General features: G+C 26.8%; 2 protein-coding genes across 2 annotated transcripts; one reads left to right on the top strand and one right to left on the bottom strand.

Moving 5' to 3' along the window:
- Positions 1–272: 272 nt before the first annotated feature.
- Positions 273–6828, bottom strand: LOC132943763 (sorting nexin-4-like). Its single transcript, XM_061012853.1, has 10 exons — positions 6261–6828; positions 6045–6148; positions 5264–5598; positions 5021–5130; positions 4819–4956; positions 3469–3554; positions 3144–3241; positions 2388–2502; positions 1365–1479; positions 273–909 (listed from the first exon to the last, which is right to left on the bottom strand). The coding sequence occupies exons 1-10, from the start codon at positions 6282–6284 to the stop codon at positions 859–861; spliced, it is 1176 nt and encodes a 391-aa protein (XP_060868836.1). The 5' UTR covers positions 6285–6828; the 3' UTR covers positions 273–858.
- A 3760-nt stretch (positions 6829–10588) lies between these two features.
- LOC132943016 (activating signal cointegrator 1 complex subunit 1) lies at positions 10589–14050 on the top strand. Its single transcript, XM_061011778.1, has 8 exons — positions 10589–10796; positions 11008–11083; positions 11876–11985; positions 12258–12409; positions 12527–12690; positions 12769–12920; positions 13000–13142; positions 13289–14050. Exons 1-8 carry the CDS (start codon positions 10649–10651, stop codon positions 13400–13402), a joined length of 1059 nt encoding a protein of 352 aa, XP_060867761.1. The 5' UTR covers positions 10589–10648; the 3' UTR covers positions 13403–14050.
- Positions 14051–17219: the final 3169 nt, after the last annotated feature.

Below are 17219 nucleotides of genomic sequence, written 5' to 3'. Positions count from 1 at the left end.
TATTGATATTCTCTACAGCCAGCCATAACTTCTGGCTTTCTGAGGCTTTCTTTATTTACTTACACTTTTTAGTTATAACATAATATATAGTTTTAAAATAAATCTATTTTTTTGAAATTTTACACCTCTACTGGACTATTATAATCTCTTATTTGATGTTAAACACAAAATTAGACAACTAACGTAATTAAAATATTAAATATCTTATAACATTTCTATATATTTAAGTAAGTGCCCAGAAAAATTTAAAATATAATATAGAACACAAAATCGTTTAGTTTCTAAATAAGAATATAATTAAATAAATAAATATACATATACATTTGGTAACAACTTTCGATTTTAATATTTGATAATAAAGAAATTATCAAAACAAATGTTTTTAATAGACAATCATAAATGTTTAATACATCCACATTTAACCAATTTTAATTTTTACAAAAAAATATTGAAGAATTAATACACATTTTATAGAGTTTTTACCAATCTCAGTTAGGCACATTAAGGTTCTAATATTACTATGTACAGATAAATAACAAGTTAATTAGCTAACGAATTGCATAAAAAATGTAATTTAATATAATATTATGTGCTTTGATGAATTTGTAAATGGTTAATGGTTTAATTATAAAATAAATAACAATATAATGAACTAGAACAACGCCTACTTAATTTTTTTTTTCAGTGATTCTATAGTAGCATTCACAGTTTCAAATTTTAAGTAGACTATTATTCTCAACAATATTGGAATGACCCAGTATTAAATAAACATAAAAATGACTGTTTAGGTACACAATGATGAATAAAATGGATTAATAATTGACTTAAATAATGATGATATGTAAAAGCTGCAATGGTTTAGTCAATACTTTGTATGCTGTGTAAAATATTTTTCCACGTTTGTAGCCCCTGTAAAATAAAATTGTAATTAATGTTAGATATACTATATAATTAAGCATAGGTTTTATGATTGTATAAAGCATTTAAATATTTTTGGATCGTATCTGCATCAAATGTGTATACAAAAAAGTTTAATTCTATAAATAAAGTTATTTTGTTCAGTAAGTTAAGTTTTATTATAATTGTTACATCATAACTAATTTAATCACTGAATACAAAGTAACAACCACTTGATTATGTTCAGAAATATCTACAATTTTATTAAATATTAACAAACTGTAATACACGGTTTTTAACAGACAAAAATGAAATAAGTCTCATTTTTTATACTTTAAATAAATAGAGGGCAATTTTTTGCAAAGCATAGTAAATAATAAATATTTGATAACTAATAACTAGATAATTTCTTAATTGTAATATTATACTATATTTAAATTTTAAATTATATTAAATAACGTACAAACCTTTTGAGCATACTTAGTTTGAAATGCTACATAATCTTTAAGAATGTTCATAAGATCTGAGTCTTTTTGTCTTTCAAATTCTTTATAATTTTCTAATGATTTATCAACAAACTCACTAAAATAAAATTTAACATTAATTACTATAAACAATATTAATATAAATGTATTTTATTCAATTTTAAAATATGCAATAGAGCAAAAAAAAAGAATAAAAGATCTGTTAGTGCAGCCAATGCAGGTTAAGAGGACATTATACATGTAATATAAAACTCGATGTTTCAATGAACACCACCCTATATATATAATAATAATAGATTACGGTTACCATTTTACTTAAACCAGAATTAAAATTATTTTTTTTATGTATATAATTTTAAAATTGTGTTTATAATTTATTTATATACTCAATTTCAAATAATTCTGGCAAAAAACTTGACCATAACGCGTTGCAGTCTCGTTTGCTGCTGGCAGAGCAAAGTTACAGTCTGACTTAGGGCTGGCGATATTTCAAATTTTGATACCGGTATCCGAAAATTGTTTATTACTGGTTATACAGTATTTTTGGTAATTATCGAAAATACCGTGCCTCGGTGATTACCAAAAATACTGTACCTTGATAATTACTGAGGTACGATATTTTCAGTAATTACCTTATCTCAACAAATTTATTAGTGTTCAACCTACAATAGGGGCCCAAGTCTTCAACCTACAATAGGGCTATTATATTATGTCTTTACGATTATATAAAAATAATAAATAATAAAAGTAGATACAGGGTATTTTTGGTAACAACAATAGTTACTGATTCATGGTATACCGGTATTCTAAAATACCAGATATCAGTAACTTTTAAATACCAGTAATTACCGGTATACCAAAAATAAAGCCAGCCTTAGTCTGACTTGCCGAAACAAAGTGTAAGGTGACGAATAACGACTGCAGACAATCCCAGTGATCTGACCGTTCAGATGGCTGTGCGAGTTTCTCCAGACTTATTTAGAATAGAGTATAGTAGTTACTTACGAATAATTTGCTTTGGCCTCTATTTTTTTATTTTCAAAAGCTTCTATAGCTGCTGTATCACGATCAGCTGCAGCTGCAGTATAACCAAAGAGTCTGGACATTATCCCACTAGTTTCTAAAACATAATATACATAATGTATATTTATTTATAATTCAATATCTAAGTAACAAAATATTTTATAAGTTATATAAGTTTAGGGTGTTACCACTGGGTATCTTCCCTAATCTTATTATTCATATCATTCTTACTTGTCACTTATCAAACCTACTTATTATAATAAAGAACATGTATAGATTGTAGATTACTTCAAATAAATAAATAAAAAGTTATATAAGTTATACATTATATAAGTTCAGTACAAAAATAGAAAATATTTGCTTGTTATGTTTAGGAAATAAAATAATTGTTTTTTATTTTAACCAGTTAGCTAGGAACCGTAAAAAAAGGTGTATAAATATTATATTAAGTTCTATTAATCTAGTGTTCCACAGATGATTAACACTAGTTATGAAACTATCAAAGATACATTAAAATCAAGTGATACATATAGTTGTGAAAATATTAAATATGTGTTTATGGCAATTATGAAATTCTTTATAAGTGGATAAGCCGCTCACAATTGTTTGCGACTCGAAACAGGAACATGACAATAATATGCACTACACAAAGTATTTATATTTTAAGATTTGAACTATTTAGTAAATATTATTTTATTGTAATACACTAATTAAACAAAAAAAATAACTTAAAATTACCTTTACTATTTGACATATTATTTAACTGATTTAAGTTGTAATGTAGTGAATCATGGTTTTTGACAAAAGTTTGGAGAGAATTTGTAAAAGCCAAGTACCTAAAAGAAACATATTATATTAAAAATATGTCTATAAAAATATACAGTAACTAATAAAGTAACACATTAAATAACAAATAATTATTTTAAAAACAGAAGTATTGACTTCGAATTTGAGTTATTTTAAGTAAAACATATTAACTATCAACGTACTATAATTTAAAGGTAATGAAAAAGATAAATAGTTAAAAAGTATTATAACTTATTAAAGAAAAAAAATTACTTACTCTTTTAATTGGTCCATAATAACCTCTTCGTCTTCCAACGCTGGACTAATAGCTGAAGCAATTGAGTCCATATAATGACCTGTTCTCTGAATATAAAAAAACCCTTATATTAGTGTTGATAACAAAAATATTTTATACTAATCTCATATGATAGGTATACACTATTACAGTGATAATTTATCTTTCCTTACTAAAGGATAAAAACATTTATTTCGATTTTAATAAATAAAATAATGACAACAAAATTCTGTTTGTTAGGAGAAGGGAGGGGGGTAACTAGTTAAAAAATTACAAATTTTTATTGTTAATCTTAAATTAGTAGTGCAGAATAAATTATGAATACAGTAGAACCCTTAAGACACTTTTCAAGGAACCAGGAAATAAATTAAAAACCATTTTATTTTGGGAGATTTGATTCCCCAAACACCATATCCATGCTTATGTATATTAGTGAACATAAAACCAATTTTACCTAGTAATGTATTTTAATATTTATGTTATTGTCTATATATAATAGACCCTATAATATCAATTATCTAGAAGCAGTTTTAGGAGGGGGGCCAGGAGATCCCCTGACATACAGTCAATATTTCCTGATGAAATTAGCCTCTTTTTAGATCCCTAAATAATAGAGTACTAGAATAGCTTGGTTATAATGTCTTCATTATTCAATTGAAAATTAATTTTAATTTTTGATTACAAATGTATACCTACTATTTCAACAAATGAAGTGTAGCTATAATATATGATTATATATAATGGCCTGCATTCTTAGATGATTTTTTAGAAAATAAACATCATAATAATATATAAGTAATTCACGAGGTAATAGTCACAAAAATGCTTTTATTTAAAATAGAAAAATTCAACAACAAGATACATGGAAATAATGAAACCAGCAACTAATTAGAGAGAGCTGACAACGAATATAAATAGATGGTAGAAAATATGTTTGGCAATGTGGTTTTAATCATAGTATAACGAATAATAACTATCTCATTTGCTCCTAGGTTAATATCAATAGCATACTAAATTAAATAATATTTTATATTTTTGAATTTGTATGTTTAATATATTTCTATTACTATTGTGCGCAAGCCTATATATTTCTAATAAATAAATAAATAAATTTCTATATTTTATTAATACTAAACTGTCAATTTATTATACTGTAGTTAATTAGAATTTATTTCCACGAATGAAAAAAATTATATGAAAAAGATAGGGTACCTGATTATTAACATAGTCCATAGGTATTTTAAATGTTTACCAATTAATATTAAATTAAATTAGTTTTATTTAAGTGGCTTTAAGATTAATGTACATAATTATACATTTATACATCAATACCTGAACTGCATCACCAACATCATTATCCACAGCACTGAGTTCACTGAAAATTCTACCATAGTGTAAATGTATCATATCTACATTGTATAGTCGCTCCGCTTGTTTTGCTCGATATGTTAATATCTTATTTATAGAACCCTAAACACAAAATATTGATCAAACACTATTAGTTATTGAAATTTATATTTGATATGCGGTATACCTGTAATTTATTGCTGTATGTTTTAATTGCTTCAAACCGCTTATCTGAATTTCTACCCCTCAATGATGCATTCATTGTTTTAATTGTAAGCTCTGTATCTTTTAAAATATCTGAAATTATATTCATACAAATAGTGATTTTAGAAAAGGGTTTTTTTTTATTTTATTCAACATCATTAATAGTTTCAATAGTTTTATTTAGGTGTATATTTCATATTGTTTATAGTAAACATGTTTGACTCACTGTTATGTAGTTTTGATAGATCCATCCAATTATCACATTCGCCTAGAAATTTAAGAAAACATTCGTCATAACCTATTTCAGAATGGCCAGCTATTCTCTTTAGAAAACTCTCTAGTCCTGCACGTCTTCTATCAACAAAATCTGGGTCCATAGTATCAGACACAGCTTCACTGTTCCACATGAAAGATTGTTTCTTTTCTGGCAGTGGTGGTATGACAACCCAAGGATATTTATCTCCCAAGTGGTTGTGAAGTGTCACAAAGTCAGTATATCGTCGGGTTGCCAATGACAACTTTTGCATTCCTTTCGTTTCAGCCCATGTCTCACTGTCAATTCTTCATGCACAAGGTAAACAATTATTTGATTTGTGATGATTAGTAATACGTAATAATATAGTGGTTTAACCCGACATTAATTGCGCCAGTGTATATTAAGTCATTAGACACACAGCGGTCTTTTCGACCACGTTATACTTTTCAATAATAAAATATGTTTCATACATTTTTATTAATTTTATCAAAATAAATAATTATTTCATACAATTATATAATTTATGTATTAAAGATAGTTATAAAAAGTTACTTCCTAATTCCTAATACATCAAATTAAATTAATTTAGAAAATTATTATAGTATTTTTAATAATATTTGTAAAAGGTATATTGAGTATCAATGATTGAAATGTAATATATATATGTTTTATTCAAGATGTAAAAAAATGCGGTAATTTTGATCATAGCGTGACTAACGTCGGGTTAAGAATATTTTTGTCAATTTCATACTTTGTTTCAATGATATACACAGTATAGTATTCTTTAAGGCTCAACGCTGAATTCATACGCTTGTCAGCTTCTGTGATACCAATACTTGCATGGTCGAGCAACGTCTATGTACCAAAATCAAAAAAAATATAATAATTATATATTTTTACTGCAAAAGTGCAAAACAAATCTTTTAACGCAACTAAGGCGGACATTGAAGGTCCTTTAGATACATACCTCAGATTCAGTGGAGTTCTCCATAGGTAATGGAAATCGTTCAGCCCTATTGTCAAGGAAAATTACCAGATAGTTTTTAAGCAGATTTTGGGCGTAAAAAAAATAATAAGAATGTGAAAAATATAAGTAGGCAGGTAATATTGTAATACTACAATATAATTATTGTAAAATTATCTAATCGATCTGTTTATCTGATAACTGATAAGGGAATTACTGTAGATAACTGAGAATATTGGGGGCCCAAAAAGTGTGTCAAGGCCGTTCGAATCTGTAGAAAGCTGTTGGCTATTCAAGTATAGAAAACTGGAAATGGTCGAATTTTATTATTCTCGAATTAGTAGAATGGAACATAATATTATTATATTAATATAATGTATTATAGACCTTATAGTAATAGCCAATAGATAACTAAGTTAATATGTCGATGCGTCGTACGTACCTAATCATTTGATTTTGACATTTGACAATATTATTTCTACGAGTCCATTAACGTATAATAATAATATTGTATTCCATCTACCATATTACATACATGTATACCAGATATTTAATTATAGTCAATTACTTACGATACGCGATATTACAATGATATACCTACTAAAATACTGAATAGCTAGTAAAGTAGTAACACAGTTGACATTAATTTATTGACGCCGCAGTGCCGCACCCATTCAATATTTTACGGGGTCCATTTTTTAGTATCTATAATTATAGTGATTATATTTTATTAGCTGTACTAATCATAGGATTAGTATAAAATTGGGTTCACGAGTTCACGACATCAGAACAAGGTTCGCTGGAATTTATTTGATTACATTAATGACAACATTACAGCAATGAATAATAAGTCGTCCGCTTTAAAGAATTATGTAATAATCTTTATTATGAACTGAGTTAATTATAATTTACAATATTATCATCTTAACTCATGTCTTCATAAAATGTTTTAATTAAAAATGAAAATCTGATATGTGTGTGTTAAATACTTCAATTGTTAACACTTTAAGTCGAGCATAATATTGTATATTATGTTATCGGAAAAGTGTAGAACTGAAGAATATAACTGGCATTCTATAGAAACATTAGAATCCCATTTCCTTGTACTATTTGGTAATGTATTAAATGTTAATATTATTTTATATTACGCCTAGCCTATATCTATACAATTCATAGGATTTCTATAGAATGTCAATTACCATATATATGTTAGGTAACTAAGTAACTTTAGGTAGAGTATGAAGTTTTGAATAATATGTTTATTATTTCAATTAATTTGTTAATATTATGTATATTATTAAATTACATTACTTATATTATAGATATTTATTTTTTTATGACAACATATAGTTGATACATGAAATTTCTTTTTAAGTTATTGATAAGCAAAAGAAATTTTCGATTTTTATTAGTATTTTTTAAAACTATTGTCAACATTTTTTTAGCTTGTTCAAAAAACACGAAAATGTAATACAAGATTCATTATAATATGTTATTAGTAGAATTAAAAAAACAAGTTTAGAGTAAATTCATTATAATTTTTGTATGAGCGTTTGAACTTTGAAGATAGAAATTTGACAACATAACTAATACATTTGAAAATTATTTTGTGTTAGTAATTCATAAAATGTTTTCTTTTTATATCTTTGAAAATGTAATGCAAGATTCCTCATAAGTCTCTCTAGGTACCTTAAATAAAAAAAAAGTTTACCACAACGTCAAGTTTATTTTTTATGAACGTTTAAAGTTAAACATTGTAGAATATTCAACGCCTAAGAGTCATGGGACAATTTTCTGATTTTATTGTAAATTGTAATTCAAAAACAAATAGCTGTAGATACTTAAAAATGACACCAAAAGTTTTTTTTTATCATATTCTATACATGACAAAATTTTGCCTATTATTGGCTTAAGCATTTTTCGGTTTTTATTAGTTTTTTTAAAAATTATTGTTGATAAAAACTCGGTAAAATAGCTCAAAAATTGAATACAAGGTTCCTCATAAGTTAGTATAAAAGCAGGTCAAAAAATATTAAAAATACATGTAACAATTATTTTTTATAAAAAAAATGATAAATAAAAAATTGTAAATGTTGACAAAATTCGTCAAAATCACTACAGTTTGCAAATAATTTTGTAGTTTAAAATTTATTAAATATTCAATTTTTATAAAGAAGGATTAAAAGTTTAATACAATGTTTCTCACGAGTCATAAGTAGTTCATACTATACTACTATAACCAAAAAATCTAAAAGATATATAAAATCAAAGTTTTTTTATAGAAATGTTCTGTTCAAATTTAGATAAAATTAGATATTCAAACAAAGAATAACGAATTTAGTTAATTTGTTGTAATTTAAAAACTTTAAACAAAAACTATTTAGTAATAATAGTAATATATTCAATGCCTAATAGTAAAATAAATTACTTAAAAAAGAATAATGCCATAAAATATACTTAATAACATTGATTGACAGACTTTCTTCACATATAGAATTGTTTTCCGTATACAATGGTTTAATATCATTATACCCACACGGCACCAGGTCATTAGATCCTAATGTACAACAGAGCGGTACAATTTAAGTTTTTTTCTTTTTTATTAGCATTAATCACATTTATTAACTACATTTTACGACTTTTTGGTGTTTTTATTAAAATATATATTTTTTAATGTTGTACAGACCCACGAATTAATAAATAATTATATATATTATGCCATTTTCGTTTTACCTACAACAATGTTTAACATATATGCGAGCTTTCAAACATATTATAATCTTTCAACACTTAACGTTCAAAGTTCAAACATACGGAATACCCTTTTCCTTGAAGGGAGTGTCCTGTGGCAATACAAACTTCTGTTTTTTTTTTTATAAGACACCCCTTTAAACATTTTTCGTATACTTCCCCCTCGTCATCTTATCGATTTTTCGTTTTTTTTTTCAAATATTCTCGTATTATTTGACTGTGTATATGACGTGAATAGTGTATATTATAATATAGGATACATTTATCTATCATACGTATATACTCCGTTCACCGAGAGAATGTGGTTACTTCGTGCATACAAATAAATCCGAGAATTGTGGATTTGGGTAGTGGTAGCGGGGTACAATCCGTTTTGGATTTTGCACAACCTTCTGTCGGCGAACGGAGAATACTTATGTCTTGTGGTGAGCTTAAATTTAATAATTATGGACAATATTGAACATCAACTTAATTGAACACTTCAAAAATGTACCTATTTTGCTTATACAATACGCCGGGCAACACATTATATGTGTTTGCGAAAGGTACTTAAATCAATTTACATTAATATATTACTATAGCTGTGTTACCCCCCGTTGCCCGTGGATAAATGAAACCAAGAGGGAGATAACAGGCTAAAGATCCAATTTGCTTCCAAAAACCCTCCATTTAAGTTTATGATCAGAGCATTTTTTCTACTAGAAAAGTTGAGGAGTTGAATAAATATTTTCAAATACTTCACATAAACGTCTGAAATTAGACTGGATAAAATAAATATAAAACTGTAATTCATTTTCAAGTCTCCTACGTTGAAAAATACTACAAACGCTACTGGAGATGAGCAATCCACCTGTGGCGGATAGTAACAGCAAAGCAGGCTAAGCCCCCTCCAAAAATGTCTATAGCCCCCAAAACATTTTCTAAGTTTTGTTTTAAGCTTATTCAATATTACCAAAGGAAGGCTTTAGCCCTCCCAAATCCCAAACGCTATTTGCACCTATGGTAACATGACTTAACGGTAGACATAACTTTTTTTCTTATACGTGACACAATACACAAATGTGAGCAATATTCATTAATGAATATACAACTATGATTTCAATATTGTTAATAGCAAGTAAATCGCTTTAAAATAACTGGTTCAATATATTATGTGACATTGTGACCCTTACCAAAAAAAATAAATTCCAAAAATCGGTACAGAATTTTTTTGTATGTAAACCTCAACAATGCACTTTGTTACTAATATAGAATAGCTAATGTATAATAGCTGTTGCTCAATTTTACAATTATATATTTAATTTATAGTGTGCACTAATTATACATTATAATATAGTAGTGTAGTCATTATTATTATTTATTATTTAATATTTATCAATCTTCAGTCGTGAATTACATCTGAAAAATAAATATGTTTATTAAATCCCCTTTTAAGATATGCTTAGGCAATAAAATATGCAGTGTTACTGTCACATATCTTATCAGAAATCAGAATTGATAACTGATAAGTGGCAAAATAATAAATATTATGTACATTGTACAAGAGCTATATTAATCTTTAGTAATTTCATTATTTTAAATTTAAATTTAATATTAACTATCCAGAATTTTTATTTGTAAATCATAAACTCGTGCAAAATATGGATGTGTTACGTCCGAAGATATTAAATATTGATGGGCGACAATATCGTTTAAATACTGCCGATTGTTGTCCAAACGAGTGTGATGAAACAGAAACTCGCAACACCGAAATGTCTGAAAGCCTGCCGGCTTATGTCGAAAGAGATGGTAAGATTATGGAGATTTACTAGGACGACACCTAAATGTGTAAATAGTTATTAGTATTTTGTGACAACCGAATACGGACATTAGGTACACAGATTTTTATTTTTAAATCTGAATTGTCGATGGTACTATGAACGAGAGGTTTTGATAGATAAACCATTTGCTCAAAATGTACCTATGTCTATAAAATGTGTTTTTGTTGTTATTTTTATAGATATTGAAGAAGAATGTGATGACTTGAATATTTACATGGAAGGTGGTCGATGTATACTGAAATTAGAAGTGCCAAAGTGAGTTATTGTTTAACAAGATTATAATAATTTATAGAAGATTATAATAAATTGATTATATTTTGTTCAGCTTCAGTAGTGGCTAAACGTGTGTGGTGATCAGGGAGGGGGGAATAATAAGGGGGACAAATTGTTTTTACAATATTTATGGCCTTATGACCATAAATTATATTTTTAATGATCAAATAGTGAATATTAAAATATTAGCCACATCCCCATCCTCACCCCATGTCAAAATGATTTGACCGCCACTGTTAGTTAAGTGTGTACCTACTAATTAATTCTGGGTATGTAATATGATGTACATGTTGGCAGTGGCACTAATCTATATTACATGTTATGGGGAAAAAATTCTGGTGTGAGATCCACCTACTTAAAAAAAAAAATTGTAGCTACTCTCAAATTGTGCATTATAATCGCTATATACTGCCTGGTGACCTGCCATACTCAAACTATTATTGCCTATTCTTTACACATTACACTTACCATTATTGTTAAATTATGGCGATATTTAAATATTAAATACCAATAATGACAGATCACTTATTATTACCCACCCACCCACCTGACCCAACCATAAATAGTTCTGGGGAATTTTCTCCAGTTGATTCCCGTGTTCACCACCACTTACTACTGGTATCATATTATTTGAATAATACTCGTTTACTTAAATTAAATTAAATTAAACTATTTTTAGAACTTGCATATTGAGTTTGAATAAAATAAAAACTTTTAAATTTTAAACCAGTAGGTATAAAGAATTTTAAATTGATGTAACTTTTTTTATTTTAGTACATTTTATGGTTTGATCATTGGTAGAAATCGAGAGAACCTCAAAAATCTTGAATATCAAACAAAAACTAGAATTAAAATTCCTAGCATGAAAGAAAAGAATATAATAAGTAAGCCGATTTATTTAAAATTGTATAGTATAAACTATAAAGTAAGATTTATCTAATTAAAAGTCACATAATGATACATTTTCCTTGGAAATTTTAAATAGAGTAAAATATAAAATAAAATTTTAATTTTAATTTTATGACCTTAACTTATTATTTTCATATTAGGAAATTATATACGCTTTATATAGTTATCTGCAATTTATCATTAAATATATTACACTCAATATTAATTAAAATATTATTTTAAATCTTGATATTTATTCAATTTTCAGCTATAAAAGGAGAACAAAGGGCTCACATTGTTGCTGCTAAATCAAAAATTGATGCAATTATAAAGAGAGGACGAGTCAAACAGAGTATGACTCATTTTGTGTCCTTGCCGATGGTCAACCCTATAGTGATTGATAACTATTTGGCTTTCAAGGTACCTAAAATCTAATACATTAAAACTATTTGTAATTTAATAGATTTTATTGTTGAATTTAATATTAAATAATATAATTTTTAATGTTTATATTTTAAATAATTTTGGATATAATAGAAAATGGTTCTTGATGAATGTGGCCAGTGCCGTGGTGTCACTGAGCTTTTATTTCAAGATCAATTAAGACTTCATTTAACAATTACCTGTTTTGTTCTATGCGATGCAGCAGAAATAAAAAGAGCTATCAACTTAATGGATCAGTGTGAAAATACTATAATTAAGTACAGAATTAAAATAATATGTATAATGTACATCTATGCAACTTGAATACAATGTACAACCTTAACATTTTCCCTTAGACCTATGAATTTGAAATCCTTAGACATATTAGTTTCTGGATTAGATTGTATGAATGATGACCCATCAGAAGTGAATGTCTTATATGCCAAAGTTAAAAGTCCTGAGATTCAAATGTTGGCCGATAAAATACAAACATTTTTCCAAGACTGTGGTAAATAGAATAAATAATGTTTTTCATAATTTACATCAGAAACATATTTTTATTGTTTATATACTTTTGATTAATTTAGATTTGGCATTACCACCCAGGAGTAATCATGTAAAGCTACATGTGACTTTGATGAATTCTGGATTCTACGAATATCAGGCTAGTGTTAATGGAGATTCTGGCAATCCATCTCATCTTACGTTTGATGCTAGAAAAATAATTGAAGTAAGATTGAAAAAATAAATTTATAAAAATGTCTATAAATAATCTATTTGAATTTGATTAGTTATTATCTTTAACTTAGTTGTTATATCTATTAATATACTCAACAAGTAATTAAAGCACATTACAGTTTAATTTTTTTTTTGCAGAAATTTAATGATTATACATTTGGAACCGTACAGCTAACAGACATTCATCTATCACAACGCCATACAACTGATTCAAATGGGTACTACAAATCATCATCTGTACTAAAACTTTAACCATGAACAATCAACTGTGGCATTAGATAAATACTCTTAATTATTATATACCTATAGAATAAAATGTTCAAAAACAATTTTTGAACTTAAAATGTACAGACTAAACAAATATTTTGTCATTTGTATATTAAAATCATAAATATTATAAAGATGATTAGCTGTTAGGTATATACTTAAAATAGATATAAAAAAATATATTTTTATAAAAAAAATTTGGCATTAATTATTACCTATTGGTATTTAAATGTAGGTCTTAGTAATATAGATAGCCAGGTAAGTAAGTTCATGATACGACATACTAATTTGAAGCAAAAATTACACTATATAATATAAAATGCAAAAATGTTGTCTGTTAGTTACCTAGGGGTGAGGGTAACTATTATGAAATTGATTTATATATAGTAAATAAATTATTAACATATAGTACCTATTAAATAGTAAATACAATTGTGACTTGTAAATGGTAGCTTTAATCAATTAAAGATATAAGTGTACCATTACACACAATTAATTATTATACATTATACATTATTTATCATGATTTATAGTACATAGGTAATAATTATATATGTTGAATCTAAAGAGCTTAAACAAAATACTATTGAATGAATATTGAATACAAATTGTTGACTAGATAATAATATACACACCTATCTATATTGGTAATAATTTAAACATAATTTAAATAGTATATTTTATATTGCTTTAAAAAAATAAAGACATATTAAAAATTAAAAATTAAAAATATATCTTTATGTACTCTGTAAAAATGAAATTTACATTTAAAGTGCATGTCAATCTTACTTAACCCTATTTGGTACTTTGGTACTTACATTATGTTTTTTTATTCCTTTTTGAGATTTTTGAAAGTCCAATGATAAATACAAATATACTTTCTATCAAAGAATAATTTTAGTCCATAGAATATTACATTTAAGTAACTTTCACAAATTAACTGGAGTTATTGCTTATTTATTAATTAGTCTGACATTATATCGATAGTTGTTGCAGTATTAAATTTTGGTTAAATAATTAATTGTATTTTGAAAATTTTCATTTAGTATAAATAGAATAACTGAAATAAGTTACTGTTAGTATTTTGGCATAATACCCAAGAAAATATATTTTAAAGAAAAAGGTGTATTAGATTGAAGTTAATGAATTTATTATGTGATCAAGGGATGATCAATCGTTGGCTCGAAAAGTTATCTAAAGTATTCGGATTTTTTGCCAAAAATATGTAAAAAAATTACCGTTTTAATAATTTAAAAAAAAAAACAAAAATTGCACTGAAGCTGAAACTCTTATGAACATAACAGATGTTCATAAAAATGGGTTAACTGTGCCAAAAACACGAGTTTATCTGTGAAATATTGGCATTTGACCAGAGGGTAATACTTAATTATGCACTTTGTTTTTGCAATGACGCGCGATTACAATAAGATTATTTAGGTAGGTAGGTATTTAAAAAAAAAAATTATTACTCCACTGCATTTCATGTTGTAGTGATTGGTTCATACTGTTGATTATAGGTCCAAATTTATTTGATAATTTTAGGTTACCTACTAGGAAATAGGAAGTAGGAAACAATATTTTGTCTTGCATCAGCGTTGTAATAATTTGTAGATAGGTATTCGTGTATATAGTGTATTACACTAGAAACACGTATCTAAACTGTCTAGTAGGTACGTACACATTCAGTACCTAATAAATATAGATTTACTATACATGGTGCCCGGATCTAATGTCATTTTGTGCTCAAAAATACATTACGGGGCTGTTGGGGCAAATCGTCCTATTCTGTGAAACAATCAAATTTGATTTTTTTTTTTTTATCAATAGAGGAAATTAGAGAAATATTCTACAGCCGCATTAAACTCCGTTTTTCAAAATGTTGATATCATAATGTACCAACCCATTATAATAGGTCTAAAAAAAAACAACTAAGCTATTTTTTTTTACAAATTATTTATCATTATTTGTAATATAATAAAAAAAGGTGATCAAATGGTACCGCACAGTACCTATTATTTTAATGTGTTAAATTTGAATTCATTGAAATACAATTATTGTATCAGAAGTGTAATAAATTGTCAGCGTATATATTATAAAAATATTTTTAAATTACAAAAATATAATTAAAATCGATATTCTTCGTTTTAATATCTACCTAATTTTGTCTATAATATTATTTGAATTTAAAATATCTATTAAAAAAAACTGTGTACCTAACATAAATAATGTACCTAATTTTTAGATTTTAGGTTATACAGCATGAACATTGAACAACTTATGAGAAATCTTGTTTTACATTTTCGTCATTTTTTTCTTTCTAATATCTTAGCTATATAAATATATAAATTGTATACAACCTTATGTTGTAAGTTTTAGTATTAGAGTGAATTGATCTCTCATGAAACCTAAAGTTAAGAAAATAAGAATATTATCTGTACCTACAACCTACTCAGTACTCTTACGTTGGCATTTTTACAATATTTAAATTTTAAAGCGAGAAATGAGCATTTTAAATTGGAACATTTCACGAATATGTAAGAACACAGATAATATTCCTAACTTTAAAGATTCTAACTTTATGTTTGAAAATAGGTCAATTCACTCCAATATTAAAAATATTTATTGCGGCCACTATCGTATATTTAAAAGTAATAGTACCGACAAATAGGTAGGTATGTACCATACTTTTAGAATTTTAAAAATGTTCAGTCAATTATGTGCGAATGAAGATATTTAATTTATTTATGTTTCTAAACATAAGTACAGTGGGTGGACTATGCTGGCAGATCGTAGCTGGTAGTGGACTGTTCATAATATAAAGAATAATAGTTAGAGGCAGAAGCGGCGTGAATTTTTTTTTCCTATGAAGCAACTACCTACCTTAAATAAATACCCGTGCACCATTTTTTTCACACTTTACACTTATCTTTTCACACATTTTAAAAGCAGGTCGTATGCAAGAATAAATTATAAACTAGTCTAGCCGTCTAGGTCTTAGAGACAGCCGAGACAAGAGGCATTGAGATACCCACCCCCACTTTTGCATGAGGCGGCTGCCTCATAAAATAGCTATTCATGCCGTCACTGATTAGAGGCTTTCCCGTTTATGGCTATAGCATATAGAGAAAAATTGATTGAATAAAATGGTTGTTGTAAACATTTTCGACATTGTTAAAAATTAATGTGGTCTACTAGAAAAAAAAAGTTATGTAGGTAGGTACATTTTTCAAATTTAATATTAGATACCGTATATTCTGTTTTTATTAGGTAAGCATAAAATATGAGTTTTTTGTTTAGTAATTACTTATTTGAGTGCAACAATTTCTATAAAACTTCAAATTAACTATTGACATTTATACCACGAAAAAATGACTAAATTCATTCATGGCGAAACAAATTTGAAGGCCGTTGAAATAGTTTTCCCGGGCCGAATTTTTTTCATAAATATAAAATATAGGTACCAGGTACCAAATTGGTTTAGTATTGTATACATGGAATTATTGTGTTAGATGCGTTTCGAATGTAATATCGTGTATATACAAAATGCGACTGGGTAATAATTTTTATTAGTGTTGTTGGCTATGGCATAGGTTAGGTCATAAACGGCTGAGATCAGTAGCGTAGACAGGGGGGCTAAGGGGGCTATAGCCCCCCTCCCCTCCATTGACAGTGTTGAGTGTTGACCTTAGAATTTTATCAAGATTAATAAAAAATTAAAAAGTGTAAATAAAAGACATATTGTATTTGTATACTTAGCCCCCCCCCCCCATACAAAATTCCTGGCTACGCCACTGGCTGAGAT

The sequence above is a fragment of the Metopolophium dirhodum genome, chromosome 4 (assembly GCF_019925205.1).
Source record: "Metopolophium dirhodum isolate CAU chromosome 4, ASM1992520v1, whole genome shotgun sequence".
Lineage (NCBI taxonomy): Eukaryota > Metazoa > Arthropoda > Insecta > Hemiptera > Aphididae > Metopolophium > Metopolophium dirhodum.
This window is presented reverse-complemented; position numbering and strand designations above follow the sequence as displayed.